At 40.7% G+C, this 18,682-nt stretch overlaps 1 protein-coding gene across 1 annotated transcript in view; it reads right to left on the reverse strand.

The window, feature by feature from the left end:
- CACNA2D3 (calcium voltage-gated channel auxiliary subunit alpha2delta 3) overlaps positions 1-18,682 on the reverse strand; it is an 839,655-nt gene that overhangs the window by 134,689 nt on the left and 686,284 nt on the right. The window contains exons 25-27 of the mRNA XM_061129193.1: positions 17,070-17,165; positions 13,413-13,534; positions 10,588-10,668 (exon numbers count right to left, since the gene is read on the reverse strand). Of these exons, the coding sequence (XP_060985176.1) occupies positions 10,588-10,668; positions 13,413-13,534; positions 17,070-17,165 (299 nt within the window). The remainder of the gene's footprint in view (positions 1-10,587; positions 10,669-13,412; positions 13,535-17,069; positions 17,166-18,682) is intronic.

Genomic DNA, 18,682 nt, shown 5'->3' on the forward strand with positions numbered 1-18,682 from the left:
AACTTCAGGGAACTACCCTGTTTTCCCTTATGATGAAAATTATTTATTTATTTATGCTCAAATTTTAATAAGGTCTCAAAGAAACCTCCCTCCCATTGGGAGAGGCAGGTTTGCAATCCCTCACTTTGCTTTCAGATTCTTGACTGGAGTATCCACATCTACTTTTCACTCTAAGGACACTGAGTATTCATTTGGATGGATAGGATGTTATCCAGTTTCAAAGGCTTACCAAGAAGAGAAGAAAAAGAACCAAAGGACTGGGTATTGGGAAGGTCCTTTGAGAGCAGTTAGTTTAGGTGTGGCCAATTTCAGAATAGCTGTGACCAGCTTTCCTACCTACTTCAGACATTACTAACAGATCTCAGCAAACTTATCTACTGACTCCAGTCAAAGCCTCAGAATCCTTTAAAATCTCTTTTCTAAGTACCTACTCCTGATCAACTGGAGTTGACTTATGTTTCATATTCTTATTTTACAAACAGGAAATAGAAGAATGGAAAATGAAAGGAATTTTTCCTAAGTCACACAGAAAATTAATTGCAGATCTGATAAATACAATTACAGGAGCAAAGGGTTAGCATGTATAATACAACCCAACCTCTGCCATTATTCACTCATTCTGGTGAACCACACTATAATAACTACAGCATTATTATATTAATTGTTTGGATAAGAATAATAATAGCACTGCCATCAACTTTTATTAAGCACCAGGTTGTGTGCCAGTTGTTTTTAGTGTCATATTTTCATTTTTCTCTAAGTCTCAAATTAAGCAAAACATGAGAGTATTTTACTGCCATATGACAGATGAAGATAATTTATTGGGTTTGGGTAATTTGTTCAAGGTCATGTCATTAATGATTAGTGGAGAAGGAATTTGAATGAAGGATGCATGGGTTTCCTTGGGTTTCTTCTCATGCTTCTATTTACTTTTGATTATATTCAGTATTATCCATAATAAATACTTTTTAAAAATGACTCCTAACTTTTTGGACTGAATAACCAGATAACTGCAGTAAATTAAGCTTGGAGTCAATTGCATTTGATGGGCTTCTGGGAATGGGATTTTTTTGATGGGAGAGGCAGAGACACTAATCAGACAAGAGAGAGTCAAGGGAAAGAGGTCTGACTTAGGAATCACCGCCTCATGAATGGTGCTAAAAGCCTTGCGAGTGGACAGGAGCCCTGGGGCCCTCCAACATGCTTAATCAAGAGATGAACAAAATCAGCAAAGGAGACCTAGAGGGTAGGCAGTGAGGTAGGCAAAGAACCAAATAAAGAGGTTTCCAAGGAGAATGTGGGCAACATGGTCAAGTGCTGCTGATAGATCAAGAAAAAAGAATCTGTGACGTTCAATTTTGGATTTGGTAATGTGGGAGCTATAAATAACCTTGATGAGAAATGATTCACTATGGATGAAACCCGGTTGGAGTGGGTTCCAGAAAGCATGAAAGAGAGAAAGTGAGAAGCGCATAGAAAAATAAGAAATAACACAAAATAACATAATAACAGAAATAATTTTGGCTTAAAAGAACCTTGCTGTATCAGCAAAAACATGGGAATTGGTCGAAGAAGGCTAGTGAAGTACAAGCATAAAAATGCCCACGCACTGTGTTTTCATTCTGAACTTTGTTTTTATGTTTTAAGACAATTGTACACTCTAGTCTGCCTGAGCCTGATCACATATAATTTGGCCTTGAAGTAGGAATGACATTCAGACACTGATCTTGACCTCATGCAGATCTTTTCACCCAGAATAGAATGTGGGAGTTCTTGGTGAGTGCAAACTGCAGGAGGCCATGGGAATAAAGAGCCTTTGATCAGCACTGTCCCTTTCCCACCACAGACTGGCAAAAGCATATTCCATGAGCAAGAGTCCACAGACTAACTGTCAAAGCATTTATGCTAGAGCCCCCAGTCATGCCCTCTCTTCCCAGAGAGGGGAAATGCATGTCAGCTCATTTATCCTCTTTAGCCCTTCACTTAGCCTGAGTCGTACATATACTAGTTTTTACCAAGATCAAAATCCCATTAAGGTCACTAGGAGATTTGCCTGGATAAAGGCGGCTAAATAAATCCCCAAATCTCTCATGAGTCGTGTTGGGTGGGGGGAAATCCCAGAAACTGTTTTCCACCAAAGCATGTGAGGGCATTTCCAATGTTCTACCAAGCATTATACTGATTACACTGTTCAGAGGTTTATAAACTAAAGTGAAGATTAAGCAAATCACTGTCTTGACTGACAGTGAGAGCATATATTTTTAGAAAGCTCAGGACCTTTCATTGGGATATCTCTGTAACCACATACACAAAAACACTAGGCACAGTGATGGATACCTTCTGATGCAGGAAGTTCTGTCTTCAACACCTACTTACACACCTCTGATTTAAATATCTTCTTCATTTTTATAAGATAAAAATATGGCAAAATAAGTGAGTGAATGAATTAGCATTTTTGGTGTTTTTTTTTTTAAACAGACCATGACATATTTTTATCTAAAGCAGGAGTTAGCAAACGGTTTCTCTAAAGAGTCAGGCAGTAAATATTTTTGGCTTTTTAGTCCATATGGTCTCAGCTCTGCCATTTGCACAAGAAGTTGAAAACAGAAAATCTGGACAGGGATGTATTTCAATAAAATATTATTTATAAAAACAAGTGGTAGGTATCTGACAAGGTACTTGCATCCAGAATATATAAAGAACTTACTTCTCAACAATAAAAAGACAAATAACCTAATTTAAATACAGGCAAAAGATATGAGCAGACATTTCCCCAGTGAAGATATGCAAGGAGCTGGCATGTACATGAGAAGATGCTCGGTGTAGTTAGTTATTAGGGAAATGCAAATCACTTCATTCCCACTACTATAGCTAAACTAAAAAAGACAGAAATAGCAAGCATTCATAAGTATGAGGAAAAACTGGAAGCCACATACAATACTGGTGGGATTGTAAAAAGCTGCTGCTGCTTTGGAAAACAGCTTGTCAGTTCTTCAAAATATCAAATCTAGAATTACCTTATGACCCAACAATTCTATCCCAATTCTTACCCAGGAGAAATTATAACATGTATCTGAACAAAAATGTGTACATAAATGTTCATATCAACATTGGTAATAATAGTTGAAAAGTGAGAACAACCCAGAAGTATCCATTAACTGATAAATGGATAAATGTTATACATACACACAATGGGATATCATATGGCAGTTTAAAATGCCAAGGTATTGATCCTTGCTACAACATGAACCTTGAAAACATCAAGTTCAGTGAAAGAAGTGAATCACAAAAGGCCTTATGTTGTATGATTCTATTTATCTGCAATGTCCAGAGTAAGTGAATCCATAGAGACAGAAAGGAGATTAATGGGTTTCTTGGGGCTGAGTAGGGAATGGGATATAAAGAATGAGGAGGGTGTGTGGGTATGGGGGTTTTTTGGGAGAATATAAAATTATTCTAAAGCTAGACTGTGGTGACAGTTGTACAACCTAAAAATACCAAAACCCAATCAACTGTAGACTTGAAATGGTGAACTTTATAGTAACTTAAGTATACCTCAATAAAACTCTAAAAAAAAAGGTAGCATCCTAAATTTCGTTCTGTGGATTACAGTTTGTCAATCTCTATTCTGAGAAGTAGGTACAAGAAAGTCCGACTTTCAAAATTTTACTATGAAACATTTAAAGACACTATAATGATATCCCCTATGCAAGTTTTCACAGGGAACAGCACATGACAAAAACCACTGGCTAATGAGTGTGGTCGGTGTAACATATATCATTCTTAACAACAGCAGTGATAATTTACCAGCTAACCATTACTGAGCACTCAGCTATAAGTATTCACCAAGCACTTTCTTTATATAAATTATTTTTCTCAAAAGGAACTAGAGGGGTCCCCCCAAAGCTAGGCTGAATCTGGGTGCAAGAAATAGCCCATTATTGGTTAATTCTTTTCCTTTTCTATGATGATGAAACAAATCTCTATACTTAAAAACTAGGCTGCTAGAAATCCAACCAAAGCACCAATCAACCTCATTTTACAAATGTGAACATTCAATCCCAGAGCAAGAAGGGGGAAATGGCCCTGTGCTCACTGCTAAATCCTTGGCTTACACTGGCTTTAATGTCCAAATCCCACCATGACCTTGGAAAGCAGAGGCCTGCCAAAACAGAACTCAAAAACTGGGTATAAGGACCCATAACTCCAAAATTCTTCTGCTGATTTTGGGGTGGAGAATGTGTTGGGGCTTTTGGTAAGGTTTATAAAAGGACAGTGGCTCATGGGAGTGAGTGTCCTGGAGAGTGAGCACAGATTCAGTTTCTCCAAACTCCGGGCTATTTTTATTCCTGGAGCGATGATCCTCAGAGTGCCTGTCACTGTCTACTGTGGTATGCAGAGCAGCTGTTCTCTGTGGCTAACTCTAACTCAGATTCTCTTGCAGACTTGAAATAAAGCATAGTTGGTAGCTACATCACTAATCCATTTCTCTGAAGTTTGTTATTGTCATTCCTACCAGCTTAGAGCCCCTTTTGCCCCTGCAGTGCATTTGTAAGTCAACTTTAAAAAAATTAATGCTAAATGTATAAAAAGCCCCATCTCATAGCTGACATTTAGAACACAACTTGCCTTGGGTTCCTCACTTCTCCCTGGGGCATCTGCCCATCAGTCATGCTTTTAGATTCTAGTAAATACCACCCCAAACCTGAGAGACTCATTTGTGTCTCAGAGAAACCATTGAGACACAACATGTGTGAGGAATCTCACTCAAGATTCCTAGGGAAGTTTGTTCCCTCTGCTGGAACGTTCTTCCCACAGATCTTTGCATAATGGCTGTATCTCATCATTCCAATCTCTGATCAGGTCACCTCCTCAGGGAGGCCTTCTCTGAGTCCCCATCCTCCCCCAGTCTGGAGAAGCACTGCCTCTGCCACACAGAAGCATGAACACGATAATAAAAAAAAAAGAAGTATGAACACCAGCATTCTTCCCTGCTGTTGGTACTCCCAACCACACTTCATTTTTCATAGAGCATCAACCATGACGGGAAATTCCCTTTCCTCCTCCTCCCTCCCGCCCTTCTTCCTTTCTTCCTCCCATTCCTGCAACACTTGTCTGCTGTCTGTACCTCCCCCACAAGGGGAGGCTCTCCTCCATCGGCAGCAATTTGGTCAGAATGATTCTTCACTGGGCTGCTGCCACCTCAGCCTCAGGGCAGGAGAGCCAACAGTGCCCACTCACCGCATCAAACATCATCCCCCAGCTCACTCCACAATGTCTCTGGGGTGCTTGTGCTCAGCTGTATCCCCAGCAACAGGAAAATGGTAGGTGCTATATACATACATACATACATATACACTCATTGAATTATTTAATTTAAAAAATGAAGATAAGAAATAGGGTCTTTTTGCAAATAAGCCTACAAGGGAAAATGCTGAATTTGAAAGCACTGAGAGTTGAAGTTTTCCTGCCAGTGTAACCCAGCATTTCTCCACCTCACCTTTGCTGACATTTTGGACCAGATGATCCTGTGCTGTTGTGGACTGTCCCGTGTGATGTCGGATGTTCTGGAGTATCCCTGACCTCTACCCGCTGGATGCCAGCAGGACCCCTCCTAACCAGTCACGACAATCAAAAATATTTCCAGATGTTGTCAAATGTCTCCTGGGCGCCAAAACTGTCCCTGGTTAAGGACAACTAGTGTGATCAATAAATATTAACTTCTGCTATAATAAAACATTCCCTTTGCTCACCTACAAACTAGAATTTTATCCATGGAGACTTGACACATAATTAATTTCTAAATACTAGTTAACTCATATATACCACATATATGAAATCCCACCAAAGAAATGTTGATGAGCTGAATATTTGCCTATAACATTTTGGCACCATTATTTATGCAACTGTAAGGAAAGCTGTATATTAAACAGTATACTCAGTTTAAATGACATGTACCTGACAATAGCTAATGGTCAATGATGTTCAGCAACCTCTTTCTTAATCAACTGGTTAAAATGAGATCTTTTGTCCTAAGATCAAGCATCCCCCTTCATTACAAGGCCCAGAATTATGCAAATGAGACCACTTAACCTACATTTTCCAATTTTCTCCATGAATGGATCTAACATGCTGTGTTCCTTGCAAAGGAATAGACTGTGAGATCAGAGTCTCCCAAAATTTACTAGAAATCCTTAAATTTTATACTTAAGACAGGTGATTTTAGGTATGCAAATCATTCATATCTCTATAAACCTGTTAAAATATTCATTTCTGTAGCCAATGCCTTTCTGGTGACAAACAGATTAGCTACCCTAGGCATCAGGTTAGATGCTTGGACCTCGAAAAAAGTATCTGCTAATGCAGAGACAACTACTGTGCTAACAACAGTTGCTATCAAAATGGGACACTTAACAGTTTTTCTACTCCTTAAAATATCCATATTGGTCTGCATCACTTCACTATGGTGTGGATTGGAATTTCAGCTGCTGAGTGCCTCTCTCGGAGTTTTGGTCAAGCTCTGCGTTCCTACTGTTTGGTCAGTAAACTTTGCAAGCATGTGTGCCTATGTGTTTAGTCACTCAGTTGTGTTCGACCCTTTGCAATCCCATGAACTGTAGCCTGCCAGGCTCTTCTGTCCATGGAATTTTTCAGGCAAGAACACTGGAGTGGGTAGTATAGAGAACAGGTAAAAATGAACCCCACTTTTCTTAAGTCACTTAGTCAATATTCTTGATGTATTTACCATATCAATTCTTACCTCGGCACCGGGAATAAAAATATAATTGGGATGGCCCTTGCCTCTGGAGAGAAATTATTTAGGAAATAAAATTAGAATACCTTAGAAGAGATTTTAGATTTTGATATGTTAAAGTTCACATTTTAAAGCAAATAATTCAGAATTTATTCTCTATTACTTTCAAAATTCAGAAATATGAGCTTATCGAAAATTGAGATTAAGTATTTTATATTTGTCAGAGGGAGAGTCTAGAAGCACAGGGAAGTCAGAAAACACTCCAAGGAGGGGAAGAAGTTCCCTGCCTCCTTGTACCTTCCAATTTTTCTCAGTTCCTCCCATCTATGTATTTATTTTCTTCTCCTGGTTCTCTCCACCCCAGCATGATGGAAACAGTACCTTTGCCTCTTGGTTTATTGGGCCTGGTCTCTTCATTGAGAGTGTAGTATAGAATTAACACCATGATCTAGGTAACTTAAAGAACTCAAGTCATAACAACTAAGGGCAAAATGGCTTACTGTAAGTTCAATCCAATGTATAGAATCCTTACTGAGTGTCTACTATACTCCAGGGACTACACTGGGTTATGCTGTGAAGGACAAGATGAAAAGTAGAAAGTCTTTGACCTCTAGGAGTTTCTCAATGACTGTTCAGCTTTTCAATTCACTTATCCTGTGCAGACACGGCTTTAAAAATAGCTGCTATTTTAAAGGTCTCAGGTAGTGGTGGGGGGTGGCGGGGAGGAGGATAGGGAGTAAGGGGAGAGACTGTCAATCACAGAGTCTGGTTATTATTCATTTCTATCTAGAGGGCTGGCAAAAGAAAGAGGTTGGGAATTATTTATTGAATAAATGAATGAATACAGAAGTATACTGCCAACTTGAAGATAAAAATAGGCCGCCTCAAATCCTGGTAAATTTTACTTCTTGATATTGATATTTTTTAAATTTATTTCCTCATTTTATCCCCAAATCAACCCAGAGTAAGGTGAGGGAGATAGTAATCCCAACCCTATTTTAGATAGAACTTCAGGGACCCAAGACCACACATTTAGCAAGTTACAGAGTGAGTGACAAAACTATGTGGCCCTTAGAATCCCAGGTTTGCATTTCCAATAACAACAGAAAAATGGATTAGGGGCCTGACACACACAGCAGGTTCTAGCACTCTAGAGAGACTTGGTGGGCCAGAGAGAAAGTCCTACCACTCCTTCCTGTGCAGTGGGAAAGCAATTAAGAAAATTTAGCATGCTAGTGGCAGCTGGAGAGTTGGCAAGTTCCTCAAGAAAAGGACTGTAAGCAATGTCATAGGCCAAGAAGATGGATGGGGCCCATTTATGCACTGAGGCTGACGTATAAATGGAACCCGGCCCAGTTTGACTGCCCTTTCTTCAAAGATGTCATTGACAGATGAGTATCTAAATGTTTTTGTTTGAAAAAGAAAACAAAAAAAGAGAGAAAGAAGAGAATAACACACACATACACAAAACGAAAACAAGAAACTCTTTCTATCACAAACAGACACATGTAGCCAATGAACATGAGAACACCAGATCAGATCTGGGAGCACTGCAGGCTTTGCAAAGTAGTCCTTGATAATAAACTGCAAAGTTGCACACCTTTCTCTTCAGATAAATTTCAATCCAGCACAAGGATTTCATTGAAATCCCAAATTACTGCCAGTTGGCTGTATCCCATGTGCTGTTGGAGGCACACTGGTTGGGGGACAAGCCTGCTCACATATTCTTCTTTATCTGCCAAAACAAGGTTTCTTCCCCAATTAAAATGGGCTTTTTAATTTTAAAGCAGTAAACAATGTCTACTTAATTTGTAGAGAATACACAGAAGAAAGTTGCCGAACCTAATCATCCAGTGATATGACGGATGAGTCAGAGCCAATGAAATGTGGGGAAGTGCTGAGGAGGCCTCTCTGCTTTTGGAGACATAAAGGTTCTTTTGAGGTCACTGCCTTCATGATGCTGCATCCATGTCAGCCTTCAAGATCAAATATGAGCAATTCTGTCTTATCTTATGTCTACTCAATCTACTTTAAAAAAGAAGATTAATAATCACCAGATTTAAAAGGTAACAACTAATTACAGTTCCCTGGATAACCTTATTTTTTGTCTTTCTCTGTAATTGCCTCCTGAAAATGGGCACCAATTGACACACATTGAGTTGTAGTGACCAGGAGGATGGCTCTTCTACCCACTCAGGGTGGGCCAACCATGTCTCATGACTGGCCTGTGGTCTCTGGCCAACTATATAACTCAACAGTAGACAAGCACACCATTTGGAAAAGTCACGATCTTCTCCAGACTAGATACACAGTGCCCAGGCTGAGTCCACGTTTCGTCCATACTCAGTCAAATAGACATTTATGAAATCTAAGTCATTTGGAAACATTTGAACATGGTTTGTAAAGTTGGACAGATGTGGCTGGGATGGGCACAGTGATCCTAGAGCCAAAAGAGAGCATCCTTCATGATGACTTTATGAGAAATTCAAGGAAAAGATTTTAGAAAGAAATTTCAAACAGACAATTTGGTTCAGACCATGTCGTTACCAGGTGGCGCATGTGGCCTCAACTCCGGAGAGATAACATGCCTCCAGAACTAGCTGGCTGGGTCAGGCTGGAGGTGAGTAAGGCTGACCTTCAAACAAAAATAAATCTTGCTGAGCTAAATGATCCTGTCTCCTACTTTCCTCAAGGAACATGAGACACCAAGAACAAAATGTGAAGACAGCAGCCCTGAATTTTCACAGTCTTTATCTCCTGGCTGATTAGTTATAGGTCTGCCTAGTTGAAGATGAGCTACCAGTCAGATAGGTATGACTGTCTTCCTTGTCATATCCAATAGCCCAGGAATAACCAGGGCAATGGTCTCCAAATGTTTCAGTCCTGCTAATATTTAATACAGTTATGATGTATAGGCTATGTCAGAAAATAAAGCCAAAGGACAACCACTTCAAACATGTCTGATCCATTTCAATTCCATCCCACAGTGTGTGGAGTTACAGAAGTAGATATTCAAAATCATTCTATGGTACAACTCACCAAAAGCCAATTATCAGGATGATACTTAAGACAGTCTCACTCATTCATTAACCAAAGGCTCCAACAATTATTTATCAGAAACAAACAATGTGCCAGACACACTCTTAGGCTCCATTTTCTCAGCATCTGTTTCCAAAGGAGGGTTTATGACAGTTTCTGGCCCTATAGGCAAAATATCACCAATTGAAAGCCTCCAGTCAGTCAAAAAAATCTACTGACACTCTTAAGAGTGAGAGAGATGGGAAAAGCCAGATATAGGGTTTCTTTGACAATTCAAAACTCAATCATGAAACGGCTTTTCCCCTGGTCCCAAACCCAGCACCTGCAGATACATCTAACTCTAATCCCCCCAGGGGGATTAGGGTGATGAAAATCTCAGGTTCTCCAGAGAAGGGCACATTTCAGCTTGTATTTGCTGAAAACAAACCCACATTTTCCTTGCATGGACCCTGTTATCCCAACATAGAAATGGGAGATCTGAAGCTTACTTTAAATTGACATGGCACCTACTGTCAAGAAATGATCTTCTGCACATACCAAAAATTTCCTACTGGCTCAGAGTCTATGGATAAAAGTCCTGGGAAATGGTTCTGCTTTCATATCAAATTCAACCAGCTGTCAGAACCTTGGGTTGGAGGAGATGATGCCAAGCTAAAGAGTTTTTAGTTTTTAATGTTTGTTTGTTTGTTTGTTTAACCTTTCAAAGCCAACTTTCTGATACATGGAAGTAGCTGATGAATGATGAATGGGCATCATGCTCATTTTATATTCATTGATTGAAACACATCATTTACCTGCCACCACAGGAGATTTCCGTTCATCCAGGAGCTGGATGGAGGTACTTGCTGTCACCACATTGCTTTTGTTGACTGTTCCTATAAGAAAAAAGAAAGATTAGTCACCAAATCTGCACCAGCTCTCACTTCCCAGAACTCAGAGCGGATCTGCCCTGTTAGGCCTAAAGTGTGGGGTAGGCAGTCCTCTTAGCTTAAGAAATCAATGCACCAAGTTATGACACCCCTACTCGGGAACATCTAGCTACTTCATATCAAAATTATTAATCACCACAGAGGGACCATATTTTTAAAAATTTGTGATTACTAATATCAGTGTTTACTGTCAGTTATCATATTTACATTGCCTTTCTAAACACAGCCACAGAGAGCTGCCTGAGATAAAGTACTGAAACTATTTTACAGTGAGCTGAGAACTTTAGCTGTGATTTGTTGGTTAAAACTTTACTGAGATATAAAATTTTAATTTCAAGCCAAGTTTTTCTGAGCAAAACTATTCTAAATAGGGATAGAGCTGGAATTAAATCCTTGCCCCATACTCTTATTAATGTGGTAACAATATGGTATTAGTATAAAGAGATTTTTAATTACTAGTGATGGTTCTAACACTCATGCATTAAAAGACACTGAACACAAATTCCTAATGCCCATAGTTAATAACTGTTACTCCAGTGGCTGCCTTATAAAAGGTTCAGTGAATGTGAGTTGAATGCAATCCAATTGAATTTAGAAGCAGGGAGAAGGCAGATCTGAATTTAAATACACTTATGACCAAAACAATTAAGAATTTTCTGGCCTGAGTTTAAGCCGTAATAAAAACCAGCTTCTTTCCCAGTGTGTATAGGTATTCAACACACAGGAGAAAAACCCAAGAAAGCTCCACCAGAATACTTGTGTGTGGTGATTTTTAACATTTTCTCCAAATCTAAAGGGGCCACAAAATCTCCTAAGATATTATGTCATCCATAACTTTATCATGAATAAGGTAAATTCCTTTTTATTATGTGATTTCATTCAAAGTTCAGTGAAAACCCCACTTGCCAAAAACCAATTAGACAACAGCCTTAATTAATCAGAATTCTTTTCCAGACATAATTCTTTGTAGGGAAAATGGTGAATAACAACAAAGCAAACTGAACTGAGGAGCCATTACACACAAACATGCACACACACAGACACACACATGCAACACTTCTGGGAGACGCTCTCATTACCCACAACTCCTCCTCCCCGTCCAGGTTTGGGAAAATCCCCTTCTGGATAATTTAATGGCTCCAGTCCAGACCTAGAAAGCTAAGTTTTATTTTTTTACTTCAGAAGACTACAAAAAAGAAAGTATCATGGAAGTGTATGATGAAAGAAGACATTATTACTGATAGGTTTGCAGAATTAGAAAGTCCACTGTTTCTTAGTTGATATTTTCAGCAATAAAATGTGATACAGACAAACATGAAGAAATTCTTAGTACCTGGAAATTTATATTTGAGAACACATACATGTGCATGGGTGTGAGTTAACACAGGCCTGTCAGCAAAGGAGTATAGATAGACTCCAAGAAACTTGCTTCTTAAAGGAATCTAACTGATAATCTCCTCTAAAATCCCACCTAGGGAGGGAATTTCTACAATAAAATTTGGTCTTTTTTTGAATATCTTCATTAATGAGGGACCCTATTCCTAATAAGTTCATTCAACTAATTATTAGACAACTCTTATCAACATGTCTTCCAAAATTTTTGAAAACTTTATTTTTAAAGATGTTTCATTTAGAGAAATAAGCAAGTGCCAAAACTCAGGAAGGAGCTCTGACACTAAACCATTAGAGAGTCCCCATGAGGGGTGACTTGGGAATGCTTGTAAGAGATTAATACAGAAGCCTCTAATATAAAACATAAGCAGATACTGAACTGTCCAGAGCAATCCAAGTTTCTAGTACTATGTCTTATTCATCTCTGAAGCTTTTACAATGCACAATACAGAGCCTTACACAGAATGAGCACTAAAAATATCAGACACATGAAATAGAGATGGTAGGATGGCATTACAACTCATGGACATGAGTTTGAGCAAGCTCTGAGAGATGGCGAAGGACAGGGAAGCTTTGTGTGCTGCAGTCCATGGGGTTGCAAAGAGTCGGACACAACTGAACGACTGAATAACGAGACAAGAAAAAGCCAAGGGAGACTGAAAAGCCTTTCCAGTTTCTCTTGCTTCTAAAACTGGCTGAAATAAGGTAATGTTCAGTTCTCCTTTGGAGGGAGGAGACCTTAGCATTTTTTTATAATATCGTAAAACCTAAAGACTAGAAGGATCATTGGCTACATGCCTCTCATTGGTCACTGCAGCTCCCTATCAGGAGAGCAAAAAGCTACACAAAATCTTAGTCATTACTTTTGTGTGTTGATTTAAATCAGCTCTGATGAGGAATTGTGGGCCTCCAGAGTGATGTGACTTGCTGAAGGTTCTGGCAAAAGATGTTATGGCTGTGTGAATTTTCTCTAAGTAGGACCATGACCACATTTTAGATTTAAAAAAAAAAATAAATCTACTGAGAAGTTTGTACGCAAATTCTATATGGTACAAAATAACAGTCCTGCTTCCTGGCATGTGTTTTGCAGAGTCTGGTCAAGTAAAAATTTCCTTGCACTTGGGGTAACAACACTTACGGAGCTGGTCACTGGTTCAGGCGAGACCAATATTCAGCACTGGCTCTCCTGGCTGCCTTTGGCTCCCTTTAGCCTCCAGGATGCTCCCTCATCCTCTGCATGCAATGCTCAGGCCAGCAGGACCGAAGGGACAGAGCCAGCCTCCAACAAGGGCACCCACCTGTGCTGAATGGGATCGAATAGACGAAGCTCCCTGGGATCTGCTCGGCAGCTCTTCGGTACCAGAGAGGGAAATGGTCTGCATTAAAGATGTTCTCCTTGTCTCCTGCTTTCAGGAAGTCCCTTGAAATAGAACGGAATAAGAGCATGGTGCCACTGGACGAGGAAAAGCCAGACACAAGTACATCCCAGCAACTTCTGCTGGGTAAAACCAGTGTAGCTTTTAGAATGCTGACCTGATTTTTCTCTCTACAGAGAGGACTTGTGTAGCATGCACCCAAGCTTACTCAGAAATATCTTGTATAACCCTGCAGTCAGACTCCCAGTGGGTGAAATGATTTTTCCTAGTATACCTAGTGAACAAATAGTCTTAGCATCTGAAGCAAGCAAATAAAGTCTCCAGAAATCCTATCAGAAGACCAAAGGGTTAGAAAGCTTTGTCTTGCCTTAAAATTCAGACACATAGATACATATCTTCAAGAGGATCAACATCTTAAATAGGTCTCACTCTTCTTAGAAAAAGTGTAAAGAACGTAAACCGGGTTCATGTGAGAATCTTTGCTGCTTCTTTCCTTCCCTCCCTCTGTATTGTGTGTCAGTTGCTTGGTCGAGTCCAACTCTTTGCGACCCCATGAACTGTAGCCTGCGAGGCTCATCTGTCCACGGGATTTCCCATGCAAGAATACTGGAGCGGGTTGCCATTCCCTTCTCCGGGGGATCTTCCCAACCCAGGGATCAAACCCGGGTCTCCTGCATGGCAGGCAGATTCTTTACCACCTGAGCCACAAGGGAAGCCCTTCCCTCCCTATTCTCCAGCAAACAGGACTGCACCTACTTCTGGATATGAGGGGCTGCTGTGGTGTTGGGTGAGACAGGTCTAAGTTTTAGGCAGAGCTGAATGATCTTGAGCGAGTTACTTGGGTTAGTTACTGAGTCTCTTAGCCCCATTTATTCATCTATAAAGTGGGAATAATAATATTACACTGACTGCAGTACTATCAGAATCATATAACACCATGTGTGAAAGGGCTATGTAAGCTGAAAGTGGCTCACACAAATATGTGGGCAATCTTAAAGCTCAAGAGTTTCTCTCATTGTCTGTGGTTTAAAAGAAAGTTGTGAAATGGCCATCTCTTAGACTCAGAACTGACTTAGGACTTAGGGGGAGAACAGTACCCATACCGTGGAGGCTGACATCACTGGTTACTACATGTGTACTAGTACACGTGATCCAAAAGGCCACACTGAAAGCACAGAATATATGGCTAATATTTGGGATGACAGCAGGTTATAGGGGCCATGAACTATACTAGATACACTTCCAAAATCAGGTGGTGGGGATAGGAGATAGAACCTCAGTGTAGGAGCCTAATGACACTATAGGTTAGCTCTAGCATGGGAACTTTATATTATCCAAATTTATTCCCAATACTTTGAATTCTCTTTAACAAAAACATAGAAATTTTAAACTCTTTCTAGCCCTGGCTAATAGTGTATCCAAATAGGGGGGATATCAACAAATACCATTTGATTGGAGGGGGTAGGCAGATACAAGATCCTAAGACAATGCAAGCCAAGGTTCCTCTATATGAATCAATGATAGGTGTTTCCTGAAGACAGAAGGGTTATCATTTCATCCATCCAGATATCCAATGACCATTAACCCATTTTTCAGATGCAGTGAGTGAAGTGAGCCAGACTGCAGGTGAGCCAACAGTCTTGAGTGTGGTCCTGCCATCTTTCAAATCCATCACAATCACCTAAATATGAGACTAGCAAGGTGTTAGGGTATATTGTTAGTGCTTTCTTGTTTGTCTGTTTATTTGTGTCTCAAAACACATAACAGGCTTTCCTTCTGAGGATTAGAAAGTCTACTTCTGTGTCTTCCTTCACCTCTCTGGATCCTAAAATGAGAAGAGGATGTGTATCCTGACATTTCTAGTCCTTCCCAGGAACTTGCCTTCTGGTAAAGTATTTGTCTCAGGATACAGGGGCTTTGCTGGGGGCTCAGTGGTAAAGAATCTGCCTGCAATGCAGGAGATGTGGTTTCAATCCCTGGCTTGGGAAGATCCCCTGGAGAAGGAAATGGCAACCCACTCCAATATTCTTGCTTGGGAAATTCCAGGGACAGAGGGGCCTGGTGGGGTGCAGTCCATGGTGTTGCAGAGTGAGACACAACTTAGCAGATGAGCATGCAAGCACGCATGCACGCACAGGTGCAGAGAGGACTTCAAAAGAATCAAGTCATGACTATAGTCAGCTTCATAAATGACAAACTTGAGGAGTTGAGAAAGAAAGAGCCTTCACGTGGGAATTAAAAGCCAGTCCACAAAACAACCACAAATCTATGGATCTGCCACTTACAGATGTGGTTTTATAAGATGACATGGTTGGTGTCCAGGACTCATCTAAGAGACACAAAAGCACAGCTAAACTGGACTTAATGGTACATAGTGCTCCTGACAGGCCAACCCCTCTCAAATCACTGGACACCCAGTGCCTCCACTATTCCCACCATCCCTGAAGGTCGGGATCTGTGAGGTCTGGAATCACAAACACACACTTGGCAAACTCTGTACCTCAAACTCCACTCATCCCTGGCCTAATAATGCCTCTTACTTCAAAGAAAAGAAACTGAGAAAATTTATTAATAGGTTCAGGAAGGACTTCCCAGGCTCATACCAGCTCTGGTCAAACACCAATTTAAAGAGTTAAGACCCTGGGACTCTCTGAAGAAACAGGGGTTGAGCAGTGTTGGTTTAAATGGCATCTGGGTACTGAAGTTGGTGACACTCAGCCCACTGTCCATCTGATCTCTTTAGAACATGGAAACACCGTCAAACCAAGGGCCACCAGAATGCCCAGTCCTGGCTGGGGGCTCTACAGGCCCTCGGACTCTGAGCTGAGGCACAGGGGTTTACTGAAACATACACAAATACACACCAGAATTGAAACACTGCTTCTCAGACAAGCAGAAATTCCTCAGCAGAGCTGCAAGACGGCTGAAAGCCCTCTGGTCATCTGTCAGGAGTTGAGTGAGTCCTTCCTCTGGCTGCTCCCCCAGTAGCTACACTATCTCTAGAGTCCTTAAGTGACCCACCAGGGCGGGAGAGGACTCCAGGACAGTGGACAGATGCCAACAAGTGTGAAGAACAGAGTTGCGGAAAGGTCAACAATGGGCAGGTGAACACACACATTTTATATTTACATTTAAAGTCGCACAGTTGTGTCTGACTCTTTGCAACCCCATGGACTATACAGTCCATGGAATTCTCCAGGCCAGAACATTGGAGTGGGTAGCTTTTACCTTCTCCAGGGGATCTTCCCAACCCAGGGATGGAACCCAGGTCTCCTGCATTGCAGGTGGATTCTTTACCAGCTGAGCCATAAAGGAAGCCCAAGAATACTGGAGTGGGTAGTATATCCCTTCTCCAGGAGATCTTCTGACCCAGGAATCAAGCCAGGGTCTGCTGCATTGCAGGGGGATTCTTTACCAACTGAGATATCAGGGAAGCCAAAAACACACACACTGTGGTCCCCAAAGGAGACTAGAGAGGGAAAATGTCAACAGGTCTGAGTTTTGTTTCCACCGCTGCTGGAATCAATGAATGATATAAATGCCCCTTTCATTATCCTGCTTCAGGAGCTCCCTACTTACTGATTGGTGAGCTGCTCTGCCCCAACAAACAGGTTGATTCTCGAGAGGCCTGTGCGAGTGCCAAGGAAGGCTACCTCCACACCCTTGTCTGAATTCCTAAAACAGAGCAGCACAAGTCAGGGGGATTCTGTCAGACAGTCAGCAGATAACAGCTTCTGCATTTTAAAACTCATGGAATGTTGTATGAAATAACAGCATTGAAGTCTAAAATTTTGGTAGAAATTACAGAAACACACACACACACACACACACGTATACACTGGATGCAGACTCTGATCCCTTACAAAGGTTTTCATGGTAATTTTTGCCAGAAAAACTATGAAGTCCATGACCTAGTTTGGTGGGCATAAGAAAATGCACCCTGAAGGATAAATAAACACACCTTTATCTCAGGGTTCTGGGTGCAAGCTCAGAAAGCAGGCCAACTTTGAGGAGAGGAAGGAAAGCCTTAGAGCTAGGTTTCTACACTTATGCTACCAAGTCCACTCTTGGTCCTGAGGTCATCAGTGAAATGCCATTAGCAAAAACCAGCAACTGAGCCACTGATTCAAGTCTGCAGTATCCCACAGTCTGAAAATGTTTAGAACTTGAATGCTTCACCATTCAGGGGGTACCAACATGGAAGTTTTACCCTCACCATCAACCCCAGAAGGATCAGTAATGAAAAGACTTCTGTAAAGAGTCCGACGGGAGGCCATGTGTAGGAACTCTAAGGAAGGCCTTAGCAAAGAAAACTCATTTGAAGATTCACTGGAAATTTTTTTTCAACAGTCAAGGTAAATTTTATGTTTGAACATGTTCTTCAGGCTATTCTCAGTGCATACTTCTTCAAAACAAAGCAAATAGTCTTTTGCCACAAATATACAATTTTATTCTACCAAAAAAGTATGAAGAGAATACTGATTCTTGAGTTTGCTTCCTTGCCCTAGATGCCAGTAGCAATTTGATTCAAAGCTTTATCCATGTCATCTTCAATATAAGATCATTCAGTTACTTGATCTCTGATGGTTGTCAAAGTGGTCAATACTGCTTTTAAGTATTTAAGGGATGAATAAAAACCAACACTATGTATTAGTTTCTGTTCATAGCCTACACCAAGTAGGAAAGCCAGGCTGCCCAATCAGTAACAGATGTGGACTAGAAAGCAAGCTACCATTTTGGAAATCTTTAGCATCTGTTAGGGGTGAATCAGCAATCTTTGCACAGGATTTTAAGTTTCCCAAGAACCTAAAAGAAACATTTCCACTAGAGAATGCAATCACAGAAAAGGTTCTGACTCTTTCCAAATCTCCCAGGGAGTAAGATTCATGCAGGTAAGCAGTCCAAGGATACCCCCCAAATATAATGAGAGTAGCTAGTTATAACTTTTGGACTCCAGATTCACGTATTAAACTACCTACCTTACATTTTTTCTTAGGAGTCATTTTAACCTTAAAATGTCTAGAAAAGAATCCAGTCCATGTCCAGTCCCAGGCTTGCTCTTGCTTCCTTGTCTCCTGACCACAGAAATAGCATGACTATCTACACAGGTATTCATGTCATAAACCTGAGAATGATTCTTGACAGCTCAGCCTCCCTCCCCTCACACCGTGACCTCATCACCAAGCCCTGGG

This window comes from Dama dama, chromosome 24 (genome assembly GCF_033118175.1).
Source record: "Dama dama isolate Ldn47 chromosome 24, ASM3311817v1, whole genome shotgun sequence".
In the NCBI taxonomy this organism is placed as follows: domain Eukaryota; kingdom Metazoa; phylum Chordata; class Mammalia; order Artiodactyla; family Cervidae; genus Dama; species Dama dama.